The sequence below is a fragment of the Lepisma saccharinum genome, chromosome 1 (genome assembly GCF_977018435.1).
Source record: "Lepisma saccharinum chromosome 1, izLepSacc3.1, whole genome shotgun sequence".
NCBI classification, from domain to species: domain Eukaryota; kingdom Metazoa; phylum Arthropoda; class Insecta; order Zygentoma; family Lepismatidae; genus Lepisma; species Lepisma saccharinum.
In genome coordinates, this window is record NC_139229.1 from 184583350 (window position 1) to 184610653 (window position 27304).

Genomic DNA, 27304 nt, shown 5'->3' on the forward strand with positions numbered 1-27304 from the left:
TAATTCTTGAATGGTAGCAAACCATATCGAGAACTTATAATGAAATGGTAATATTCGCACTATAAGTTCACAAACAGCTGCTTTGGGGCAGAAATTACATGTAACATTATAGAATGTCAGGAGTTTTCTGAGTATTTTCCACAGAAATTTCGAAACTATCAGGAAATTGCAGACATTTGGTTTGCAATCCCATCTGGTGTGTGGAATTAATTTTTTCCATCCATATGCCTCATATACACCTCTAATTTAGAACAAAATAAGCCCGAAGAAATTTTTACAAGCAAGTCACTGCGCATAGCAGATAGAACCGGTAATCTGGTAATTTTACTGATCCAAAAGGGGGCGGGGGTTGGACCCGTTCAACCCCCCCCTTAAATACGCCCATGACTTGAATACTTTCAAGCTTTCCTCATTTTCCCTTTTCTGTCGACCCCAGTGGCGGAGTGGTTAGCACATCGCGCTACGACGCCAGGGGTCCCTGATTCGAATCCCGGCCTGGGCATGGATGTGTGTGTGTGTGCATTCATCAATTTCACCATGTCATCACTCATCCCCATCTTCGCAAATTAGCCAAAAGTTGCACAAAAGGGGAAGTAAAATAAAGCAAATCAATCAATGTTCCCTTTTCTTTGTGACAATCCCTTGTTTATCCTGCTTGAAGAAGCCATTTGCTGAAGAGTAGATATGACCACAAAGTGATAACGACAGAATTTCCATCTCCCCCTTTTCAAGTAGGATCTATCCCTTCTACGTAAAGAAGAAAATTTAAACTTCCGAAATTCCCTCCATTGCCCTCGATGTATACATGAAGCCCACTGTACTGTACTATAGGTCGGAATCGAAAATTGGATTAAACCAAAACTGTACTGTATAAATACTTCTACCTGTTATTGAAAATACAGTATTATAGCATATTAAGAATAGTCTATTAGTTATTGTATGTACCAATATATTCGAGAGTAGATCACCATTTTTTTTTATGATATGAATATGTTCTTATCAGTGGCGGCGATTGGGTTCCAAAAGTAGGGGGGCAAGGTGCAAAAAGTGTGGGGGGGCAAGGAAAGTTTACTTTCCTTTGGTACATGAGGTTTAGGATAGTGCGGAGGCAAAAGTGGCAAAAAGTGGTGGGCAACTGCCCCCTCGCTCTCCCTAATCACCGCCACTGGTTCTTATGTTATCTTATCGATAATAGACTCCATTAGAAATTTGTTTGATGCGATGGCCTCCAAAAAGGGAACCGCAAGTATTGCAGTCGGTATTTCATTTCGGTTACTTTTCTTGGGGGTTATACTGTATGTACTACATATTGTGATACCTCAAGAGGAGATACCTGTTTTTCTCAAATGCTGTTCTAAGGTTGAATTGAATTGTTGTTTTTTAAGTGCACTTTATGCACAGAAAGGCTAATCGGGACTAGACCTACAGTTTAAAGTGGGATCCGAACCACTATGTGCCTCCAGCTGTTGCAAGGTATTACATTTCTTAGTAAGAAGGGGATGTAATCTACTTCCCTCAAATTCTTCGACAGGGTACTTATTTTACCGTTGATTGATTGATTTGCTTTAGTTTACTTCGCTTTTTGTGCCACTTTTGGCTAATTTGTGAAGATGGAGATGAGTGATGATATGATGAAATTTATGAATGGACACTCACAAACATCCATGCCCAGGCCAGGATTCGAACCCGGGACCCCTGGCGTTGTAGCGCGATGTGATAACCACTCCGCCACGGGGGCTATTTTACCGTTGACATCAACCTAATTGATACCAATAGATGGCATTAAATAAATAAAGTAATCAGCAAGAAAACAAATGGAAAACATCGCAATTTCTTTAATAGACATGTGTCATGTACGTTAATGAATTCTGATTAACCTTATTTCCTAACCTCACTACTCTCCGACGTTATTGTATTCGGAATCACAGACAGGATAATCGTCTGTGAAGCTTGTGTTGTGCTCTTTCTATTGATGTTTGTTGTGATTGTCCCTTTATCGATTTCCTCTCCTTGCCAGTGGGGATAGGTGATGAGGTTACAGCCCCTCCCGAAATTTTGAGAAAATTAAAATTTTCAAATAATAGGAGTAAAGAACTCGGGACAAACAAAAGTGGTAAGTGTCATCTCCACTTAAAATATGCCCCGAATTTGTCTTTGAACAACTTTTAAAATGAAGCTTAAAAATTCGGAAATATTTCACAGTGAAATAACTCCCTCTAGAACGCAGCTATGTAATATACTATAAACCTTTACAATTTCCCAGCCCCCTCCGAAAACAAGATCCCGATTACGCTAGTGCTCATCTCCGTCCATCCTCATCTTCGCGATTAGTTAAAAGTGACAGAAAAGGGAAGTAAAATAAAACAAATCAGTCAATCAAAAACCCTTGATGAGCAACTTAAAATAATGTGATACATTTTCAAACTTCAAGTATTGAGCTAAGACCTGGAGGTCCACAAAACAGAAGGTGTTTAAAGGAAGGTCCGTGGTAAATATAATATTAAGAACTGTTGCAATAATACATTCCTAATCCAAACCCAGAACTCCTGGGTACGTATACATATAAGCCATTTCTGGACTCAGTCTAGACTTTAGCCCCTCTAGTTAGAAACTTCTTCTTCGGGTACCCATGTTTTCATTGCATCGTGCCTGTTTCAGGAGTTACCTTCGCTGAACTCATCGTCAAGAAAAGAGACGGGAAGTGCCTGTCCAAGGAGGAAATCCAGAGTTTTGTGGATCAGGTGGTGCACCATAAATCGCAGGAATGCCAAATAGGTAAGTCACTCGGTCTTGCAAGGAAATTTAAAAAATTGACCCAAAATTTAAACTCATTCTGATTGTTCTAAGAAAGTATGATCATGACTTGTGTGCTGATGCAAGAATTTAACCTTAGATTACATTCATACAAGGCTACATTTTTGCAGTTTTTGCCCCCATTTTATTTGTTTGATTAAGTAATGAAAATACGAACATGACTTTTGTCCAAATTCCCTTCCCCTTTGGTGAACAATCTGTCTTACCTTGTACAGGAAATGGTGAACTTTAATAAGATAACAAGTTAACGCACTGGAATTTAACATTGCAGCACTGCTTGATAACATTTTGCACCTCATTTTTACCGACAAGTAGGGACCAAATGCATCAAGGTCAGTCATAAATAGCAGCCAAAATACAATTCACAGTGAAAATTGTACTGAAGATACAACTTATTTTTGGTATTTTTCTCATTTTTTTTCGATCTTCTGCGCGCTTTAGCTAATCGCGACGATGAAGATGGATGGTTATTATATGACATACTCAACGTAGTACTCTACCCCGGAACTGATAACGTGAGCCAACCACCACTCAACCGAGGCGACTTCAGATCTCACATGTAAGGCAGTACAGCCTGTAGGTTTACCCCCTTGCACTGAAGTTTGACGCATCGTCTTCAGGCGAGTGAAACTACGCGAGCCATCACACAGAGACGGAACGATTGCATGACAAAGTTGCAAAGAGATGTGAAACATATCTGTAATTTAGAACATGAAGTTCACGATACGTCTTGACCTCACACGATGGATGTTGGCTGCTCGCCCAAGTGTCATCCAAAAGTTATCCAACAAGCATCTTGCAGCATGTTCATTTTTTGATCAAGATCACTTCAAGTCCAGCAACAAACTTCTGACATGGGTTCCCATAGGAAATCAAAACCAGGGATCCTTTGATTTCAATATGGAAGGAGACCAAATGGCACGCAAGCTACAGAATTGTTTTAAAGCTTAAAATTATCATTTTGTCACAACGTACATGTTCATTCTTGCATGTACAATGTACATGCACGGGTTCGAGAATAAGAACGATTCGTATTAACTATGTTTGTTCTTCTAGGTGCAATGTTGATGGCCATGTACCTTCGTGGTCTTTCGGATGAGGAGACTATCCATTTGACCTATTCAATGCTACATTCAGGTGAGTGGAGTTGAGATAAACGCTTTCTGAGACACTGAGGGGTATGCATGTTACCAATGAAAGAGAAATGAAAGAAAATAATTAATTGCTATGTTTCAGGTGACATTTTGCAATGGCCGCCGGAGTGGAAGTCCATCGTGGCAGACAAGCACAGCACGGGAGGCGTTGGTGACAAGGCTTCCCTGCCCCTGGCGCCTGCACTGGCTGCATGTGGCCTCAAAGTCCCCATGGTGTCAGGCCGAGGACTCGGGTTCACTGGGGGGACCTTAGACAAACTGGAAGCGATTCCAGGTATGGATTAGTTTGTAAGAAACTTTTTCGCTTGGCCATTTATTGGACTAGTGGCAGGTTTATGATTTTTGTAAGGGTGTGGGGGATATGACGGTAAGGTCGAGTTAACGTTTTAGCAGTCCATTTGCAATTTTTCTGCGTTTGGCGTTTTTAAGGAATGCTGAGCCACTTTGAGCACTCCACTGTTTATCGGTGATTTATACGAGTATGAAGTACATAATTTTTCTTTTCGTGTAGTAATATATTCATATTCAGCCATAGCAGCTGCAAGATCTATGCTAACACAGCGCCAAACCGGACCCGTCTAACCTCTTACGTATGCACATAATAGTAGAAATAAACATGTTAATAGGTTAGGTTTAATATTCTTATCGTATTTAGAACAGTAGACAATCAATACGTGACGTCATAACTATCTTACTGGCAAGACAAGTGTATCTCCAAGTTTGCTAAAGCTGTCGCTAGCCGCTCGTGTATTTTTAACACTAGATTTCCAATCTCTCTTCTAGTGGGGATCTACGCTGCCAATGTTGGTATGAAAGAAATTAGTAAAAGCATTTTAATTCCTCTCAGGCTAAGATTCAATTAATTTAAGAAGGTGTTTGAATAAATTCTGCTGAACGCTCTTTACTTGTTGATGTTCGTCCTCTCAAGAAAGTCAAAAAGTTGTTCCGATTAGTCAAATGAGGTGTCCACACAGCATCGTGTGCATTTGTTTATTTCTTTCAAATCTCCTTCCATACTAGTTCTTCATTTTCTTGTCAGAAGACGCACTGAAGTGTAAGGGAGATGCCACACTTCAGTGACAGGCGACACAGCAACGGTATGACACACTGTATACAGAATCAGCGTAGGACTAAATGAAAGCGCAGAAAATAGCTAAGAGCTTGCATTTTGCAGACCCTCTGGGCCCATAGAGGTTCGCTAGTAAAATATGTTTTTCATAACATATTTCACAACAAAATATTAATCTAGGGTAATTTCTTATTTTTCAAGTGATGCATTCTGCACAAATATTTTTCAGTCATGGATTTATGGGAGGGCTGCAACTTCATCAGCCCTCCACTTGGGTACGCATGGAGCCACTGGGTGGAGCGATGAAATGGAAACTAATATTAGTTATTTATCATAAATTTAGTGAAAAGTTATCACTTAAAATGAACGAACGCATGTATTTTCTTTTGTTGTTGATGCACTTTTGTACACACCCAAATTATATTCATTCCATGCTGTAAAACATCTTAAAATAGGCAGACTTAACCCTCCTCTGCAGGTAAGTTATAGTATGTCCTCGGAGAAAATAACTACATCAACGTGTTCGGTGAACTTCAAACGCATAAAACTACAGTCGCAAGTGCAGTTCCTAGTTTCTCTCCTTCTCTACTGACCTTCTGATCCTCTGCCTATCAGACCAAGATAAAACAAAGCCACATGGCTCGACTGGACGTTGAACTGGTATAACGAACGACTTCTTCGAGATACTTTTATTTTTCAATGTCACCTCGGTGGCTGAGCGTATTGAATACTCGAACCACGATCTAGTCACTGAAGGATTCGAGTTCTGGCCTTAGGACGGGAAATTATTTTATCAGTGCCATTTAATCATCATTCATTTCCATCATCGCGATAGGGCGAACGTGGCAGAAAGGAGACGAAAAAATGATTTAATGAAAGAACCACGTTGACATTTCGAATTATAAAAATTTCATTTGCTTTAATTATCCAATGATATCCAGGAGAATGTTGTAGGATTTTTGTGATAAATTACTGGCACGATCGTAAAGCTAGCGTCATTTGACCGTTGCAGACCATTTCCTCTGATTAGATAAAGTAATGCCATTCATTGTCAGTCTGCTCATCCATATATTACTTGTCTACGTGACTATGCGTGTAAGTATTGATACATTCACCCAACACCCAAATGTCCACTTCTCTTCCGCGTAATACATTCTGGACTGCATTTGCAGACTAACGAGACTCTAGCGTTTTAACTCACAGCCAGTGTAATGCTCTGTTGGACTTGTCTGTCCATGCGTGTTTGTGATTGTCCTTTCATCAATTCATCCTATCACCATACGCGATTAGCCAAAGTGCAGAAAATCGAAGTAAAATGGAAGAAACTTTCATTCATTAGATATTTTTTTCCTCCTGTTTTCTTCTTCAGTGGCTTTTCAGATGTCTAATTTTCCAGGTTTCAACACGCAGTGTGACGAAAAGACCCTTCGTCGATGCATGGAAAAGGTTGGTTGCTTCATCGCTGGATCCTCTGCTCGGGTCGCTCCCGCGGATCGAGAGCTTTACGCCATTCGTGACGTCACGGGAACTGTGGAAAGTCCGGGATTGGTTACAGGTGAGAGGAGAGCTCGGAAATCCTCATTGGGGAATTTCCTTCAAAACGAAAATTTTGATACGAAAATTAAAATACCAAAAGATATTTTGTCGGATAGAATATGGTGTCAACCGAAACAAAAGTGCAGTGATTCATAATTCGTTCAAAAATTGCTCATATTTTTGTATTCTAAGAGCTCTGCATCCTATTTTTATAATGTTTTGGTTTTTTTGAAGTCGCCTTTCTGCCTCTTGGGTTAATCGTATCGATGAAAATGAATCAAGCTGGAACGGATTATGAGGCAAGCAAGCACCTCATGCCTTGTTCGAACTTGGGACCTGTGATTTCGCAGCACATGTTACTGTTTACCGAGTCAGGCTTTGAAACCTCTCGGACTAATATTCACTCACTTACTTATAACAATTTCATTTAAATCAGTCGCTTCATGTGGCATCGCATTGTGCTTTGATTATTTAACGTCGTTTTTCATCCTCCCTATGTCAATCGTGACGATGAGGATGAAATATGAATTCATGAAAAGGGATCAAACACGAAGGGACATCACGCCTACTTAAAGTAACTTCCATAAAGCAAATACAAAATAATATACAGGGTGCTCGGAAATTCCCCATATAAACTCCTAGGGCTAGTACAGGGGACTAAGTAGACAATATTTGGAATACTAACCCATGTCCGGAAACGTAACGTTTCCGTGCTACAACCATGCCAATGTGTTGGATGTGCCTGTCCTGGTATGCAACCTGGTAGGCAGTACATGACGTCAGAAGATCACCTGATGGCACGTGAAGTCTACCCTGCCGCGGTATCCTGCCTGGAGCCCCATTCACGTGCCTGTGCGTCTCCGATGAACATGGTTAAGTACACGTTTGCAGAATACACGGACATGATCCTTGTGTATGGCGCAGCGGAAGGGAATGGAAGAGCAGCTCGTCGGCTGCATCAAGAGCGTTATCCACAACGTGCGACTCCATCGCATACCCCTTTTTGCCAGCATTACGCAAAGGCTCCGAGAAAGGCTAACTACACCGCCGACAGGAAGGACTGCGGTGCTCCAAAGAGACGCCGCACGCCCGAATTGGAAGAGGCTGTACTGCACCACGTTGAACAGGACCCGTCAACAAGTACGCGAACAATTGCGCGTGCAATGGGTGTTTCTCGCAGCATCGTGCGGAGGTTCTGCATGAGCAACAACTACATCCTTACCACCACCAAAGGGCACAGCATTTGAGACCAGCCGATTTTGTACCACGTGTTAACTTCTTTCTGCACGTGATTTCTGCAGTTTCCATGTCGAGTTCTGTTCACAGATGAATGTAAATTGACTAGGGAGTGTGTTCTCAATTCTCGAAACAGCCATGCCTGGGCAGACGAAAACCCTCATGCGACGCATGTCCGGGGATTCCAGCACAGATTTGCTATCAATGTGTAGGCAGGTATTCTGGATGGTCAAGTGATCGGGCCGTACCTTCTTCCAGCCAGGCTAATGGGTGCCGCGTACTTGATTTTCCTACAGGAAGTATTGACCCTGTTCTTGGATGCTGTGCCATTGAAAGTCCGTCAGGAACTGTGGTTTCAGCACGATGGCGCACCGTGTCACTTTACACGTGACGTTCGGTTAACCGAAGATTCGGATAAAGATGGATAGGCCGAGGTGGTCCAACCGCGTGGCCTCCACGATCGCCGGATTTAACGCCATTGGACTATTACTTGTGGGGTCGTATGAAGAGTATGGTGTACGAGACTCCTGTAGAGACAGAGGGCGAACTGCTGGCACGAGTTATGGTCGCTGCACAAGAGATTGACGGGACAGCAGGTGTGATGGAGGGAGTGTACCATAACATGATTCGTCGGTACAATGTGTGCAACGACGTTGGTGGTCGTCACATCGAACCACTGTTGTAATTGAGCAGTGCCGTATGCGATACATCCAGTGCAGAAGACAGAAACAAATTGTTGCGTTCCACCGTCGACACAAGTGTTATTGTGATAAATGAATAGTACGTTTCTTTTTTTGTTCCCTTTCTATTTTTAAATTTGTGTTATGTACTGAGTCACACGTCATTCAATTCTGTACCTTACGTAACACCTCATTTGACATGGTTGTAATAAATGATTACACTTTAGGTCATCAGGTGATCTTCTTCTGACGTCATGTACTGCCTACCCGGTTGCATACCAACTCAGGCACATCCGACACATTGTCATGGTTGTAGCACGGAAACGGTACGTTTCCGGACATGGGTTCCTATTCTAAATATTGTGTACACAGTCCCCTCTTCTAGGCCTAGGAGTTTGTAAGGGGAATTTCCGAGCACCCGATACGCACATAGGATACGTTGATATCCCGCAAACAAACTCATGGGGGTCACGTTTGAAATTATGCAACGGAAATTTTACCACTTTACCTTTCACTTGTCCGGAATTAATAATTTTTGTATGGAGTTACTTTCGATAAAACAAAAAAAAAAGAATGTGTAAGACCCTCGAGTGATCCATTCCCTATCTATTTCACCATTGAGACCTCTGGGTTCCAATCCTCGTCTGGGTATGGGTATTACGTTGTAAATGTAAATTTTGTTTAATCTTTCATCCTCATAGTCGTGATTGTCGTAAAAGGGTAGAAAAGTCAAAAATACAAATTACAAAAAGTACAAATTGATTAATTTGTTTAGATTTTAGATGAAAGCAGTGCAATTTTGTAACTATTTAATGATGTGCAGTATAACGGAGAAATATGATGAATTCGACATTTGGCATTTGCACTTTTTTTTTGTCTCTTGGACTGAAGTCTCCTGGGCCGTAATTACGTCAATGTTCGTATGTAGATCGTGGCGGACGTAGGGGTAGGTACACTTGATCAAGTTAAGTTAACAAAAATGGCAACAAATTCGGCTTTGCAAAAATTGGTATGGTGAAATTTTCCTTTGATGTAGGCATGCACATGAATCGGGACTTCCGTCTCCTACCACACGAACACAGATAGGTACATTCTGGGTACCCTGCATTTCAGTACCATCGGATGGAGCGAGTTTCTCTGCAAAAGTATAGGGATAAAGTAGATTTACGTCCTAACTACAATGAGTTTCCAAGAACTTAATAGGCCATAAGATCTATCCCGGTTCAGTTCCCGCCACTAGGTGGCCTGTCGTCTGTTGGAATGTCTTGGCAGCTATCACGTGAGTGCTTCCATCCACTAAGAGAAGCGCATGGGACATCACGTGCTTTGTTCTCTGCCAGCCAGAGCTCGCCATCCTGTTTGCGAGGGAAATTTAAACACACACTTCAAACACTTCATCGCCACCCTCATAGCGAAGGGTAGAACCAACCAACGTATGGGAAGCAGGTATTTCAGATGGCGAGTTTACCCTCTAAGAACCTGAATAGCTCATTGTTATTTGTTTGCCATTTCGATGGACTCGTGCAACAGCAGTCAGTCGACATGTTTCGGAAACAACTCACAGGCTGGAAGCTCGTCCATAGCAATTTTGTGCGGGATTTGCTATTCCAAGATGGCAACACTGGATGATTAAAGTACCACAAGTTCACATCAGAATATTTCCTCCACATAAGTAATCACGACGCACGCAATCTGATTTGAATTCCAGGGAGCGAATGAAGAACGCATCAGCCGCAATAACAACCCACGCACTGCGTACAGACCGATGGCAAAATTCAATTTTCCAGGTACGCACGCTCTCTGTAGCATTGGGGAAAAGAGGGGGGCGAGCCAGGTACACCAATTAGCAGAAACGGGAGCTCAATTATTTCCCTAACGAACTGGTTGCTGGTTTGTGAATACAACTGACGTGCTTGGGAAAGAGGCACGCTGTTCCGATCTCCAGTAATGAGAGATCGTGAGAACGAAATGGACATTGATGGTTCTATTAGATGAAAGAAATATGTTGAACTTCATAAACTCACGGGGAGACTTTACTATGTCAAGCTTAAAGAGAACCGATCTGTTTCCTTTCTCACATAGGCATACATATTTATGCATATCATCTGCAGTCAATCAAGGTTCAGTTTAAGCTAATGCTGCAGGGAATTTTCCCCTCTAAATAGGCCCATGTTCTTTACTGGGCTCTACATTTCAAAATTTGTATTCAACCGGGGAAAGAGATTTCTTTTCAATTCTGGGAATATATGTATTGCCATAATTTTATTTTTTTATTATTCATTAATAACTTAATTTTAAGACGGGAAATTTATAACTACTGTGAAAAAAGCAAAAATCCTGGAACTGCAAGTTATAATTATTCTAGGCTGTATTTTAAACTTAAAATCGGCTGGTGTTTAAGTAAATATGTCTTAAATACTTGTACGTTTTGTGGCTATTGTAGCAAACGGCAGAATTTGAATTCACTTTAATTTAGTAGAATATAGCCAACACTTTATTAACGTATCTAAACATGGACAAAAACATTTCTGAAGTTCGCCCTTCTCCACAGTTACAAAAACTCATTTAGTACAGTCAATAAACTCACGAGAGCCGAAACGTTCAAGTCATTTTGAAAATGAATGACTCTAAAACCTAGTTAGCTCTTTCGGAACACTTCATAATGCCATTCAGAACTTGAGAGTCGAACTTGAGCTTGTATTCATAGATTTTATTTTTCCTGCTTGGCTCTTTCCAGGATCAATAATTTCAAAGAAGGCTGCCGAGGGAATATCGGCCCTCGTCATGGATGTGAAGATGGGGAGGGCTTCAGTTGCTAAATCAATTAACGAAGCCCACGTCTATGCTCAGTCACTTGTAAGTATATGTCTCGCTTAGCTATGCTTGTTTGTAAAATACGCAGAACATAATAGTGTTCAGAATTTTTCTTGCTCGAGAGGTTTGTACAGTTATATAAAACTAATTTTAAAACGTATCATCGCAAGTTTTACTCCGCTTTGATTAAATTTATGCCACGAGGGTGAAAATATGATAAAGTTATCCCAGAAAAAATAGTTTTTAATTAAGTTATATGTTATAAATTATATTATAAATATTTATATTCATTAAACAATATTCGTCCATATTATACATGCACACGATTTCCTTTTGATTGATGTGTGAATAACTCAAGCATATAAATGCTCTTTACATGGAAAATAAAATGTTTGTCGATATTCATATTCTTCTTCATAAAGATTTCAAAAAATTAACAGCGTGTCTTTTTATTACCATGTTCCTCCCTCAAGAAATTTCAAGATATATCCTTTTCATGTACGTTAAATGCATGTGTCTGAAGATTATGTCCTTGGCAATTTCAGCATTACTGTTTTTTTTAAGTCCACTTTATGCATAAATAGGCTAATCGGGACTGGACTTTGAGTTTAAATTGGGATCCGGACCACTTTGTGCCTTCACTAGGTATCGAGGCCCTTGGTTACAAGGCGACAGGATTATTGTATTTTGTAGCCAATAGTTTGTACTTTATTTTTTTTAATGCAGAAGTTCATGAAAAAACGTTTATCGAGTAAGACCCATATTTTCGGAGTTATTCCAACTTATCTAGGTCATTTGGAAAGTCCGGAAAGATGGGTGGTTGTAGAAAGACTCTCCATTCATCCACTTGACAAGCCTTTTCGGTGCTGCGTGAGCTGAAAATTGTCATCTTATGATCATACATCATTCAAAATACTGAACCTGGCATGGGAGTGAACAAGAAGAATTCAATCCGTGGCACATCCTACATTCCCCTATAAGCCTGTCATGCAAAGGGCAGTGGGAAAACAGAGCAAGTGGAACATCACAAAGGTAAATCCAACGGCAAGAGGTGGGAGATCACGAATCGAAATCACGTGCTCAGCGGACCTGTCAGCCAGGATTCCAATAACTGAAATGCATATTTTTTTACTTTTTGTTCTACACAAATGCAGAGCGGGAGTTTACATTTTCCTCTTTTTGTCTGTCTGTGCAAGGGATCAATTTATTTCTGCGTGGGTGCGTTCGCATTCTACGCATGTCGCCCGGGTCGCTCTGGACGAGAAATATAGCTACATTTTTTCACCTCGTGGCTCGGTACGTCGCGTAAGTCCCGTCTAGTTCGGTGCACTTTTTAGCACTGAGGTGAGTGTAGTGCAGGTGTATCTTGATGTCAGGCTGGTGCAAGGAAATGAGGTTCAACCAAGTAGACGAATAGCGGTGTTCATGTTCAGAAGATTCAACAAATGCCTGTCTGCTGCTTTAAACGGTCATTTGATTAGGTTAGCACGCACCACGTGACCATACGCTACATATTAGACCGCTCCAGAACGTTGTGCAAACGGTGCAGACACTAAATACACTTCTTGACACCAAATCAACGAACTGGACGAGTCGGTGTTGCACCGCGTAACCAACTAGATGCGCGAGTGCAGATAGAGTCAAATAGTGCAGCAAACTGAGGCTACATATTGCTCGTAATTGATGTCGTATCTCTTTTATAGAGTGAAACTCTTTTTCTCCTAAAGTGTACAGTGTAAACTCGTAGGATGTAAAGTAAAATGGGATGGAATTGCATAATGAACAATTTACGTTCACACATCTTTGCATTAGACTGTAGTTGGATACTTTGCGATGCTTTTGAAACAAATTTTCTCGCCTTCTAGATCCGTGTAGCTCACGGTCTTGGCCTAAAGACCAAGGCTGTGATTTCCAAGATGGACACTCCCATTGGTCGAACGATCGGGAATGCCCTTGAAGTGGAGGAGTCCATAGAATGCATGAAAGGCAAAGGGCCCGGCGACTTGGTAGACTTGATCGGAGTTCTCGGTAGGTATCACTGTTAAATCCACTACAGTACATTATCTGACTAGGAATTTGTCGCCAGCTAGATTGCTGACACGTGTGATTTTATTCCAGAGCCGTACTGCGGAATTGCCAAAAAGACGGTATCTATATTCATCAATAAGGCAAAATTGTAAATTACATGATTATGAAGAAATTCAGTAGCGTGCCCAGTATTTTCAAAAGGAGATGATTACGTATACTTTTGTCAGTAACCTGTCTCATTTTGCAATCTTTTCCTGCCATTGACGTTCTGTTTTTAGGAAACTGAACCGGGGGGGGGGGGGGGGATAATGACCACTAACCCCCCTTGGGCACGCCACTGAAGAAATTACATACAATAACGTTTATTTTTAGTAATACGTATTCTAAACGTGATGTGAGTTACCAAATCTATTTCTTTCCAAGCCGAAAAAAATATTAATTCAACAAGGTTGCAATATTTTCAGGGAGCTCTTAGGCGTGTACTCTTTTTCCAGCTATTCTCTTTTTGCTAGTTTGGCACCCCCTTTGCCTCAGGGCCCAGGGCGGTGTACCTCCATGTTCTGCACTTCTGTAGTTTTTCAAGGATTTCCCATCTAGGAGCGTTGTAAGAGTAAAATTAGAGCCTAGATTAAACGTAAATTAGGTCTTTATGAAAATTTTTGAGGAGGTGTTGGAGAATTTTGGGGGGTTGTTCGGTGCATGGCCAACTGCCTTGACTGACTACAGGCTGGCTCCATGTGCATATTCGAGATCCCAAAGGGTATCTATCTATATAGGGTGCTATCTCTGCGTAGAAATTTATGTCGCTTTTCTGCCAACAGGTGGCGTCCTCCTGGAAATGACTGGCAAAGCAAGAAACGAGAAAGAAGGCAAAGCTCTCGTCATTGGTGCTCTGAATTCGGGAAGCGCCTTAGACCACTTCGAGAGGATGCTCGCGTGCCAAGGAGTGGATCCTCAAGCTGCCAAAGAATTATGCAGAGGAGATCCGAAGCAAGTTCTCCCTCAGGCTCCCAGTGTCAGCTACGTAACATCTCCGTCAACAGGTAACCACTGTATGTTTTCCTCTATGGTTGTTGAACAAATGCTAACCCGTAACGTCATCGTAGCTTCCGGCTGCCGATTGCATCGTTAGTGAGGTCGCAAAAAGCGAGTGTGTCGATGGAGGAGGAAGAGTCACATTTAAAAAAGTACATGAAAAATCCATATTTGTGTCTTAATTGTTAAGTTATTCTTGTATTTTGGTAGTTATTAGGGCAGAGGTCTTAACTAGGGCGTTCGTCCCCAGCTCTCCTTAGACGACGCAGGCCTAACTTGCGACGGTCCTGTGAATCCGCACAATATAATTATATGTTTATTGAAATTATTAATTTCATATTATACAAGTCACTTTCAAATAACAGTTAAAAAATGTATAATAACTACTTTGTACAACGTCAATTATGCTTTATGTTATTTATTGCGCTATACGCTGTATAAATTAGGTAATTTTTGGAATTCTAACGTTGTTGTAGCAACGAGAATCAATAGTCACTATGTAGCAATGGATGTCATGGAATTGGAAATAGATAATAGTAACTGCATATTGCTAAGTTATTTTACTAGTACTTAGACCCATAGAAGTTGTACCTTCAACTTTGCGTTATAATTCGAAATATGCAAATGATTGACTAGTGAACGTCACAGTATAATTGGTGGTCCAGTATTGTGGAACGTTATCAGCACGACCTTGAGTGATGTGTTTTGCCTAAGTGTTCACTTACACCATTGATCTCGTGAATCTAGTTTGTACATAAATTTCTATAATGTACGCATTGAGTAATCCTTATAATCTGAGATCTAAAACAAGTCTTACAGCTAGATCTATCAATTGTGGTGATGAACCTGATGAATCGCAAAATAGAAATAGTGCCATGAATATGATGAAGTGCTGCAAAGATCCCGATAAGGAAAGGTTGGTAGCTTGTGAACATTGTGGCGATTACAGAAATACTCTAAAAATATATCGCAAGTTTTGATCAGAGCACCTAGTATGTAAAAGGTTATGCATTTCTTGCTATTAGGCAACACTTTATCTTCTGTGATTTTTTCTCAGCCTTTCATCTGCCTATGCTTGACATATGTTAGTTGTCAATTTAATGGTTATGCATAAGAACCTGCTGAAAGAAATTGCATTTTTTCATGTAATATTTTCCAGTTTACTGATTTTATATGCTTTTGTTCCTATTACTGTTCGACAAAAACTTTGCTGTCATGTTTATTGTATCCAAGCAAATATATTTCAACAGTTATGTAAACGCCCTCCCTCGCCCGGGAAAACAAAAGCTACCACTACCTAGATAGAGGCGGCAAAATCTCCCTCGGACAAGTGAAAGTGCTTAACGGTCCAAGTTGAGTTCGTGTATAGGGACGGTGACCAACAGTGCATAGCGATTAGCCATATAACAAAAAAAACAAAAAAACATATACTTTCAATTACCACACCTTTACCTGTAGACGGGAAGCGGCTAGCTGCATACCTGAAAATCACGGGTAGCGACATACGTATGAAATGATATTGCCCAAATTAACATAAAAAATAAAAAGTATATTAAATTCATAGCAAAAAAATCAATTTAGTACAGGTCCCCCTCTTGCATTCACACACATTCTCTCACAGATTCGATCTGTGACAGTCAGATTTACCGTCATTATTATTATTATTATTATTCATGTCTGTAGCGGTAAAAAGATGTGTTGATTCAAAGTGTTGAGTGTTTTAATTTGTAAGAATACATATTTGATTTTTGCCAAGCCGACGGGAGGAACGAGACGTTCGCGTGTCTTAAGGGTGAGCACCTGAAGGGTCACGTTATGCGTATAAAGCTTAGGAAATTCGACCGTAGTGACAAACATTTAAATATCTCGGTTTCCAGCGGTCAGATTCATGTGAAACTTATACCAGCGCAGCGGCATGTGTGCAAGGACGGATGTGTGGAGTTTCGTCGCGATCAAGCAACAATTACGGACGCCAGATCAAATCGGTTGTAATTGATCAGTTTGTGGACACCGGTTGCAATTGAGCTATGGGCGACGGCCAGGCGGAAGCTTAATCCGCAGAAACTCAACTTCGAGCACGGCCCGTCCAAGTTGGGAGACAATAGAGCAAAGTGGAATGACCTCTTCGGAAGCGTCCCTTCAACGAACGCCTAGCGTCTTTTTTCAAAATCCAAATAAAACGAAGGACATGGTTTTTCGACACACAGTCTTACCGCGATCCTTGTAGCGAAAGCAGCTCCGTGCTACCTCTCCGTGTACAGTTTTGCCGCGATTCTTGTAACGAGAGCACCTTCGTGCTACCTCTGCGTGTACAGTGAACTTTGTTGTGTTTTGCGAACACCAGTGTGTGTGATAGACAGTAAGTCTACACGAGTGCGCCTACCTCAACCGCTGGGAGAAGTTGAAGCAAGACCGTGTTTCCGTGATTACCTTACGCCGTTTATAATTTTTGAGAAACAAGGAACACCGGAAACTATGGCGGGCTAGAGGAAGAAGAGAGGTGAGGGCGTTACCGTCGATTCGCCCGATGTCAGAAGAGACTACGCCGATGATGTCTACCAGCCGCCACGGAGAGAGAGAGGAACGACGAGCCACGCCGATGATGCCTAACCGCCGCCATGGAGAGAGAGAGAGACGTCGAACGCCGCCCTATTGATACGCCGATGATGCCTACCAGCCGCCACGTTGACGTCCCGACGCCCAGACCACGGAGATGTTCACCGATCCCGAGGGGAAGAGAAACCGAGGAACCAGAAGTATGAACACTTTTCGCATCTTCATCGTCGCGACCAAGGAAACCTTTCGCGTGAATACTATGTGTTTTTCAATCGCCCATAACGACGCCAGGATGCACCTCGGAAGCTGAGAGATGGTAATGTATTCATCTGTGTGATTGTCAGCACGTGACGGCCCGATTGATTTAGAGAACGCCCTTGAAATTCGTCAACATTTTTGAAAACGCCCACTCAACTCGAAACTTCATATCAAACTCCCGTCGCGCTTGTCACTTGTAATCTATTCGTCTCAGGTCAATTTTTCTTATTCCTTGTGATATTTTTTTTAATGATCTTAAATTCATTGTTGTTTGTGCTCCTTTGTATTTGTTTAAAGTGCGTACCATTAGAGTGAAGCGCCGCCCACTTAATTGTTTAATCTACTTGAGGTTTGTTCATTTTTATGTGTTAGTGCGGTGTCGCTGCTAGCTATGTCAGGCCGCATGTGTGATTATTTGTTAAAAGTATTTGCCTGGTAATATGAATTGCTCGTCGCGGCGAAGTGTTTAAGTCCCGCCTGCTAGAGAGTATATGTTTGCGTCACTCAACGGAGGTTATTTGTTATGTTTGAACCACGTGAGGTCTTGTAAAAGGAAAACGTCCGCCCACGTGAATGTAATTGCCGTTGAGACGCCTTTGTTTATGCTGGTCAAATAATGTATTGTTACCGCGCCGACTAGTTTCTTTTTAAAAAAAGGGTGAACTTAAGTAAGGGCTGGCTAGGATTTGAGTAGCACTGGAGAAAAATCACAAATGACCTGATTAGACAAAAAGTAAGGTAAAATTAATTGAGAATGCAATAATTAGGGCTTATCGTCATAACACCTGTACATGTCATGTATCATTCTTTGTGTCGATGACCCCGTGAGGATTGATTCTGTGAGTGAAAGTGAGAGTGAAAGAGGGGGAGATGTAGTAAATTGATTTTTGTTGATTATGAATAGAATATACTTTTTATTTTCATGTTAATTTTGGGCTATATCATTTCGTACACATGTCGCTACCCGTGATTTTCAGGTATGCAGCTAGCCGCTTCCCGGCTACAGGTAAAGAGGTGGTTATTTGAAAGTACATATGTCTTTGTTTTTATTCGATATGGCTTATCACTATGCACTGTCGGTCACCGGTTCCTACACACGAACTTAACCTGGACCGTAACGCTATTTCGCTTGTCCGAGGGAGATTTTGCCGCCTCTATCTAGGTAGTGGTAGCATTTGTTTTCCCGGGCAAGGGAGGGCGTTTCACAGATCTACGGGGTCATCAACAAAAATAATACATAAAATGTACAGGTTTTTGACGACGAGCCCTAATTATTGCATTCGCATTTACTTTTACCTTGACTTTTGTCTAATCAGGTCATTTGTGAATTTGCTCCAGTGCTACTTCAAATCACTAGCCAGCCCTTACTTAAGTTTACGTTTAATAATAGGTCGGTGCGGTGATAATACCTTATTTGTCCAGAATAAACAAAGCATCTCAACGGCAATTACGCTCACGTGGGCGGACGTTTTTCCTTTTACTTGACCTCACGTGGTCCTAAACATATCAATAACCTCCGTTGAGTGACCCAAACATATACTCTCTAGCGGGCGGGAGTTCAACACTTCGCCGCGACGAGCAATTAATGTTACCAAGCAAATACTTTAACCATAATCACATACGCGACCTGACGTAGCTAGCAGCGACACAGCGCTGACACATATTAAACTGAACAAACCTCAAATAGATAAAACAATTAAGCGGGCGGCGCTTTACCCTAGCAGTACGCACTTCAATCAAATAAAATAAGGAACACAAACAACAGTGAACTTAAGAACATTAAAAAAATCACAAGAAATGAGTAAAATTGACCCGAGACAATTAAATACAAAATTAAGCGCAACGAGAGTCAGATACGAAACGTCGAGTTGCGTGGGCGTTTTCAAAAACATCGACGAATTTCTAGGGCATTCTCTAAATATCAATCGAGCCGGTACGTGTTGACATTCATACAGATGAATACGTTACCATCTCTCTGGTTCCACGGCGCATCCTGGTGTCCTCGCAGGTGATTGAAATCACTTAGAATGCACACGAAAGGTTTTCCTATTCTTCCTCGGTCGCGACGACGAGGAGGTGAAGAGCGTTCATGCATCTTGTTCCTCGGCGGATCAGTGACGATGGGTCGTCGGCGTCGCTCGGGGACGTCAAGGGCCTCGGCGTCTCTTCCTCTCGGGGTCGGTGAGCATCTCCGTGGTCAGGCGTGATTCAGACGTCGCATCTGGGCGGTAGCCGGTTATTCATGGGTCGTCGGCGTCTTCTCCATCACCGTCGGACGATCTCAAGCGCCAGGACATCGACATGGCAGCGTTCGACATCTCTCTCCCTCTCTGTGGCGGCTGGTAGGCATCAGGCGGCGTAGCTCGGGTTTTCAGCATGATGTAGGCATTAGTCGTGGTGTCTCGTCTATCATCGGGGCGAATCGAGGGCGACCCCTGTCCTCTCTTTCCTTTTTAACCGGCCATGATTTTTGATGTTCCTTGTTTCACAAAAACTATAAACTGCGTAAGATTATAACGGAAACACAGTCTCGTTCCTCCAGCGATTGAGGTAAGCACACTCGTATCGACTTACTGCCTATCACACACTGATGTTCGCGAAACAAAACTAAGTCCACGGTATACGGAGATGTAGCACGGAGGTGCTCTCGCTACAAGAATCGCGGTAAACTGTGTGTCGAAAATGGCAGGTCCTTCGTTTTATCCGGATTTCGAAAAAGGACGCTTGGCGGTCGTTGAAGGGACGCTTCCGGAGAGGTCATTCCACTTCGCTCCATTGTCTCCCAGCCTGGACAGGGCCGTGCTTCGGGTATGGTACGTTTGGATTAGGCCGCCGTCTGCCCGGCGCCCACAGCTCAACTGCAATCTGTGCCCATAAACTGATCGATTATAACCAATTCGATCTGGCATCCGTAATTCTTGCTTGATTGCGACGAATCTCCACACATCCGTCCTTGCATACATGTTGCTGCGCTGGTAAAAGTTTCACTTCCGTTCGGCCGCTGGAACCAGAGATATTTAAATGGTTGTCGTGAAGGTCGAATTTCCTAAGTTTCAGACGAAAAACGTGACCTTTCTGGTGCTCGCCCGTCAGACTCGCGACTCCCTTTCTTTTTCCCGTTGGCTTGGCAGATCAAATATATATACATACAAATAAAAACACTGAATACCTTGATTAAACATATTTTTCACCGCTATGGATTAGAATAATAATAATAATGAGGCAGGTCGACCATAAATCTGACTGTCACAGTTATTTGCCACTGCCACCTTCAGATCTTTCCTAGTCCATGTTTTGTTTGTAAAGCAAATTCTGATTAACCTTTGTCAACCTTTAAATATGGAGGTTGTCATTTTTATTTAGCCTGTTTTTAGATATCAATGCAACTTAAGCATTTCCATACCAAATTCACATTTGGCTTAGACCTCACTGAAAGTGCAGTGGTTAACACTGTTGCTCTTGTTCAAGGGAGACGGGTTCGATTCTCGGTGGAGATATGAGTAAATTGCACAGCAGATCGGATTTCAATATAGATCCAGCCCTGATAAGCCTATCCGAGCATAAAGTGGACTTAACCTATTACATTTGGCTTATCCAAAATTGTTTGTCAACGTGTGTCATACCAGTTGTTTTTGTTTCAGGGTACATAGAAGACATCGACGCCCTGGAGCTTGGGATGGTTTCAAATAGTCTTGGAGGAGGACGCCAGAAGAGCACGGACAGGATAGACCACAGCGTAGGCCTCCGTTTGCTGTGGACCCTTGGGGACCACGTAACAGAAGGTGAACCTTGGCTTGAAGTCCACCACCAAGATCGCTTGAACGAAGAGGTGCTTCGAAGGTTGTCCTCATCAATAACACTTGCAAAGAGACCGCCGAAGGACGCTCACAATTCGCATGTTCTTGAAATCATGGACATCAAAGGAAGCGTGAAGCAGTGATAGTGAAGATGAGGTCTTTTATACCTGAATACCTCGCATACCGTTCCTTGCATGTAAATTACGTAGTTACGGTGCAACAAGAAGAAACAACCTCTGATCAAAATGCACAATATTGACTATTTTTTTTAACTATACTCTTCTACAAGTACTATCACATCAGTTGTTCAATAAATCCACAGACTGGTGTTAATTCGCTCACTTCTGCATATAGCTCTTCAATTGAATCAAAGTTCGGATGATTCGTGATCCATTCTCAAAGGATCTCTGTGTAATAATCTCAGAATCTTCCAATGTCTCAATACTTTAGATTTTCTGTAAATTTATGGAGTCTTGCATGATTTTTTCGGAGGGGGCAGGAATTGATAAGTATAATATTACATAGCTGCGCTCTAGGGGAGGGGGATACACTATAAAATATTTCGTAATTACCATTTTTTATCACTTTGGTTTTTCCCGAGTTCTTTACTGCTTTCATTTGTAAATTTTTATTTTCTCAAAATTTCTTAAGGTGCTGTAGCCCCATCGGTCCCCCCTGCGTACGCCAGTGCTTGTATAATATATCAATATAATCAATAATGTAAAAAGTAACATTTGAAATAAAATGTAAAAGAAAGAAAGTTGGTAAGAGCGCTAGTTGGTATCCGAAAGGACTTGAGTTCAAATATCCTCCGAGAAAGTTGGATCTTTTATCAGGCAACGAGCAGGTCAAACTTGATAGAAATAAAAGTTCTGATTAAAGATTATTCGTGTTCAATCGTAGCTCAGTTGGTTGTGGCGGAGTTGTTAACAGCCGAAAGCAGAGACGTGCACTGAGGAGTAGCTAGTCTAGCAGAGATAGATTAATCAATCTCACATCTTTAATTATTTTCAAATCACAATATTTATTGTCTTGTTAAAGTCACAGTTCATATGCAACACTTTCTTTTTCACGCGCTTCTCGTCCCTCGTTGCGATCCGAGGGGAAAACTGGCCTAGCTTGCTCTTCTTCCGCCTTAGCAGTTCCAGGTAGAAACGGGTTTACGGAGGAAATGGGAAGATTTCTGCCTCTAACTCCCTTGCCCCCTCGACCCCGCTGCAATGGTTGAAAGCCCGTGCTTTCAGGTCACCCAGTCTATCTCCTATAGGACAGATAGGGGATTAGTTTCCATTCGATTTCATTGTAAATCCTCTAAGAACTCAAGGGAAAATTTTCTGCAGTACTTATGTTCTTTGTATTTACACAACCTTTTACACGTTGTCAGGGGCGCCGACTTGTCAAAATTATTGGGGGGGGGGGGCTCTGATCACTGGAAAAAAAATAATGAATGACTCACTCCTTCCCTTTTTTAAGTTTTGGCCTCAGTGTTCGGAATCTCGTAAAAGCCCATGAATTCCTCAAAAATATTAAATTTTTTATTTACAGTTCAAATGCAAAATGTCAATTGTTCACGGATGGATATGTCACAAGTTTCGTCAACCATAATAGCAAAATATTCCCGACTTTTAATATCTGCTACCACGGATCGCAAAACAGATCTCTCCAATATATCAATTATCTCGTTCTGAATGTCATGTGAGAGCCATTTGTAGTCCGAACGTCCCATCCACTCTCCTAGTTCATGCACATCTTCTTTTGAAACTCTTTTTAGTAAAATGTTAACAATACTCATAATTGTATACTTAGTATATAGTAATAAGTTTTGCTGTCTCTGGTCATAGCCCCCCCCCCCCCAAAGTTGATGGTTTAGCGGTCTCAGCCCCCCAAAGTTGATGGTCTATAACATTTCAAATGAGTATTTAAAGTTAAGTTTATGTGGCACAATTCAGAGTAAACTTTACAAGAGAAGCAAAATAATCCTTTTAAGCTTAATTATTTTGGGGGCTCTGCACCCACATCGTTAACATTGGGGGGCTTGAGCCCCCCACCCAAGCCCCATGGAGTCGGCGCCTATGCACGTTGTACAATATGTAGTATGTATAATATGGGATGTAATATTATTATTTATGAAATGGGAACGCGTTATGTGCAGACAATAATGTTATGCTTTCTTTATTTTTTGTTTGTTTTGTTTTTCAAATATGGAATATAATAATGATTAAATTACAAATATTTGCTCAGGCTCTCTCTCGCTCTCGTTTCAGTAGTGTTTTTTTTTTAATATACTAATCTTTTGGCCTCCAACGGGTGTATTTATTTGGGCAAGAGATCGCACATTCATATTGTTGTTGGTTTGGTTTATTTTACTTCGCTTTTCTGCCACATTTGGTTATCGCGAAAATGAGGATGATGTGATGAAATTAATGAAGGAACCTCGAACAATCCAGGCCGGAATTCGAGCCCGTGATGAGCGTGGATTCTTGTTCCTGTGTTGTACTCTGCAGTGAATAATGAAATAATTTGAAATGAAAAATATATATCTCAGGACTCAAGAAGCCAAATGAATATTATTGAAGAAACTACAAAAAAGTGTGTTTTGTTACCTGTTTTGTTTCTGTGCATAAAGTGGACTTAAAACACCAAATCAGCCAACCGTGGGGCTGACACCAGGAGTTCCGGGTTTGGACCCCGACCTGGGCATGGGTGTCCTTTCTGTTTGTCCCTTCATTAATTTATCGTATCATCTTCGCAATTAATCAAATGTGAGAAACACAAATCATTAATTGGTTGCTTGATTTGCTTTATTTCACTTCGCTTTTCCGCCACTTTTGGCTAATCGCGAAGTTGATACAATACAATTGATGAAGGGACACACTCATAGAATACCCATGGCCAAGCCGAGATTCGAACCCAGGATCTCTGGCTTAGTAGTCAAACCAATTTTTTTTTATTTTCAAATGGGGGTGGGGGTTTCGTGTACTTTTTTTTAGTACTCATTCATCATTTTGCAATCTTTTCCTGTTGTTGACGTTCTATTTTTAGAAATTTTTACTTTTTTCTAAAGGGGGAGGGGTATAAGCTACACCAACCCACCCCCTTTTTGAGCACGTCACTGATTGCTACCCCAAGTGTCGACGTCACCGCACGTCACTGGCCGAAAGTCATTCCTGATGCCCCTTGGTGATGAGAATCCACTCAAAAAATGTAAGGAGATCCCCGTAGCCCCGAAATTAAAAGTTTTGGGCATTTACTTTCATACAAATATCGAAGACACGACCGAAGCAAATAGCAAGCTCACTTGCGAGAGAGCAATCCACGTCATCAGAGCGAACAAGATGCGCTCTTTGAGTTTAAAATCACGAGTACGGTTCATTAATGTTTTCGCCATATCTAAACTTTGGTATGTTGCGAAAATCTTGCCATTCAAAACACAGCACGTAGCCAAGGTCAAAAAAGCTGTTGGCACGTTTCTGTGGCAAGATACGATCTTCCGGGTAGCAATGAGCGAGCTCAACTTATCAGCGAAGACAGGTGGTTTGGGACTAATCCACGTGACCACACAGGCAAGAGCATTTTTTGTACAGACCGACCTTGACACAACATTCTCACAGCACGAGAAGGCGACCCAAGAACTAATCCTTACACTATCACGTAACATTCCATTATAAGCTCCCATCGATATCCAACGTATACCAAGGAGGTTTTTGTTTTATAAGGATATCGCTGTACATCAGTGGCGATTTCTCTGGGTGTGTAAGTCGTGTGTTAAAGGACAAAGGAAAGTGAAATAAAGAAGAAAGTATCTGTACTTTTATAAATTACGATTTTTAGCGTTTTTCTTTAATTCTCAGTTTCGAGCGCCCGGTAGTTTACGAACGCGACGCAGCGCGCTGTGGTTGTGTTAAGGGACATTTGACTCGTCATAGTTCATATAATGGCGCTTTTATCAGTCACATAGTTACACATATTATTTTGTATCTTCTGATCCTATTGCAGTCCCATAATGATTCTTTGATATGTTTTAGAGTATGGTATGAGCGACCAAATATATTTTTTCACGATTTTTGGTGATGACATGTTTTGAGATATTCAAGGTCAAAGTCAAGGTACGTGAAAAAATTATATTTTTATCCAAAGGTAGGCTTGTTATATATCACTGGAAAGCTCGTTCAATTCCCTGTACAATAAGCTTTATTTGAGCTTCCTAGGCGAAATAGGGGCGGAATAACAGCAGATTTAGTACAGCTAAGCGGGCTCAAAAAGGCCAATTTATGCTAACTTTGACCTTGAATAATTTAACAATTACAAGACGCACGAAACTAAAAATTTTCATAGTTACTAAGTTCCATTCATAGTTTAAACTCCCCAAATTTCATGAAAATCGGAGATGGTCAGGCTGTGGGCTGTGTTGATTTCATGTGGAATGACTCCCATACTAAAATGTAGTATACATATCAAGGTAGAATCATACTTCTGTAACTGTAGTAATACTTAACATGTAAAATACTAAAACGTAATCTTCGTAAGCATGTACATAAGTTTTTGGATCAATAAATAAAAAAAAGAGTGGTCAGCACAGCGCGCTACGACGCCAGGGTTCTCGGGTTCGAATCCCGGCTCGCACGTTTGTGATTGTCCTGAAAGAAATGAAATAGAGATTTTAGTAAAACATGATATGAGTGAATGAAGTGTGATGAGGGAATCTGCCGCTTTGGGGCTTTCCTTTATTATTAAAAAAAAAGAAAAAGGTTGGTAAGAGCACTGATTGGAATCTGACAGGACGTGAGTTCAAATCTCCTCCGAGAAATTTGGATAATTTTTTTTCAGGTAACGAGCAGGTCAGACGTGATTGAAATATAAGTTCCAAAGAATATCAAGAGAATACCGTTGTTAGCTCAATCGGTAAGGGTGCTGCTTCCAATTTCAGGGGTCACGGGTTCGAATCCCGTGGGTCAACGTTGGTTTTGAATTTGTCCTCTACTCTTCTCTATCATCTATTTTGCCCAAGTACTTACTTCATCTCAGCCTTTTCAATTTCCGTAGACCATGCAAGTCCCATCTCCGGCTCTACGGAGCCAGAACCGCCCTTCGGGGCTCGCAGAGGCCCACAACCACCTTCACACACATCTCCAATCATTTTCCGCGCCCTCTTCAACACTCCTTCTTCAAAAGCTATGTTCGACCGAGTACACTAACTCTTACAATGTTATATTATGTCGTGTCATATTGAACGTCCAATGTTAGGTATTGAACTGACACTCTGAACCGATATACAAAATAGTTAATATTATATTGTTTGTTATATTATACATAATTATTACGTAGAGTATTATTATATTACTTTGTATATGTTTCTACATACAACAGACAAGCATTGATACTGCTCTCAAAGAAAAGCCGCATTTACTTCCTTATATTGGCGGTAATCTCTATCTAGATCAGCGGGTAGTCTATTTGAGATTTTCAATAATTGGTTGGTTGGTTGACTTTAAGTCCACTTTATGCACAGAAGGGCAAATAGGGACTGAACCTACAGTTTAAAGTGGGATCCAATCCCCTGTGCAAGCAATGTGCTTCCACTATACGCGATCGAGGAGGCCGGTTTTCGTTAATTGCCTGTAGCTCAATATAATAAATGGTTTTATTTATATTATAACACATTCCTAATAAAAGTTCTTTGGTATTTGATGTGGTGGCAAAAGGGTTTTATGTTTTGCTTATTTTCAACATCTCACCTCCTAAATTTTATTCCGTACCCCAAGGCATCCAATCATGATTAATCCTGGCGCCGCCTCTGTGACCATTGCCTCTGATTGTTTAGTCTTTATTGACAGAAATGTATCTTTGCCCTTGTACCAATTTTTTGCATTTTGGTGCAAGGTGATAGAGATTAAATATTTGAGATTGAGATTGTACAGGTACACAGAATGTTGGTATATATGGTTGATTAGTTTTCAGAAAAGTGAAAGAAAAGTTAATTGGCTAGGCAACTTGGCAAATTTCCTGTCAACCTAACACGTAAGGTCATAACATATTCTATTGATTTTGTAACGTTTTTAATATCCACATATTATAAACATTACATAAACTGAAAATTTGACGTAAACATCCATAGTTCAATTTTCGGCCATCACAGGCCGTTGTCCTCGATAGCTCTACCGGTGCTGCCTCTAGCGGCAGACTCGGTACAAGCGGGCTGGGCGTAAAACCTCAGCAGTGCTTCAGAGCCGCTTCTATCGACTGGAACGGAACGGCAACAACCCTTTGGCTCTACTTGGCCGGCGAGAGGCGTACCTAGCACGCTGCCTTGGTGGGCGGAAGCCTTCC

At 41.4% G+C, this 27304-nt stretch overlaps 1 protein-coding gene across 2 annotated transcripts in view; it reads left to right on the top strand.

The window, feature by feature from the left end:
- Positions 1–26344, top strand: part of LOC146005036 (thymidine phosphorylase-like) — a 70782-nt gene extending 44438 nt beyond the window's left edge. For both annotated transcript variants that reach the window (XM_083144188.1, XM_083144180.1), the window contains exons 2-9: positions 2659–2775; positions 3871–3951; positions 4051–4242; positions 6434–6592; positions 11227–11345; positions 13169–13331; positions 14153–14374; positions 20822–26344. In XM_083144188.1, the coding sequence (XP_083000314.1) occupies positions 2659–2775; positions 3871–3951; positions 4051–4242; positions 6434–6592; positions 11227–11345; positions 13169–13331; positions 14153–14374; positions 20822–21120 (1352 nt within the window). In that variant the 3' untranslated portion in view covers positions 21121–26344. The remainder of the gene's footprint in view (positions 1–2658; positions 2776–3870; positions 3952–4050; positions 4243–6433; positions 6593–11226; positions 11346–13168; positions 13332–14152; positions 14375–20821) is intronic.
- The last annotated feature ends 960 nt before the right edge of the window (positions 26345–27304 follow it).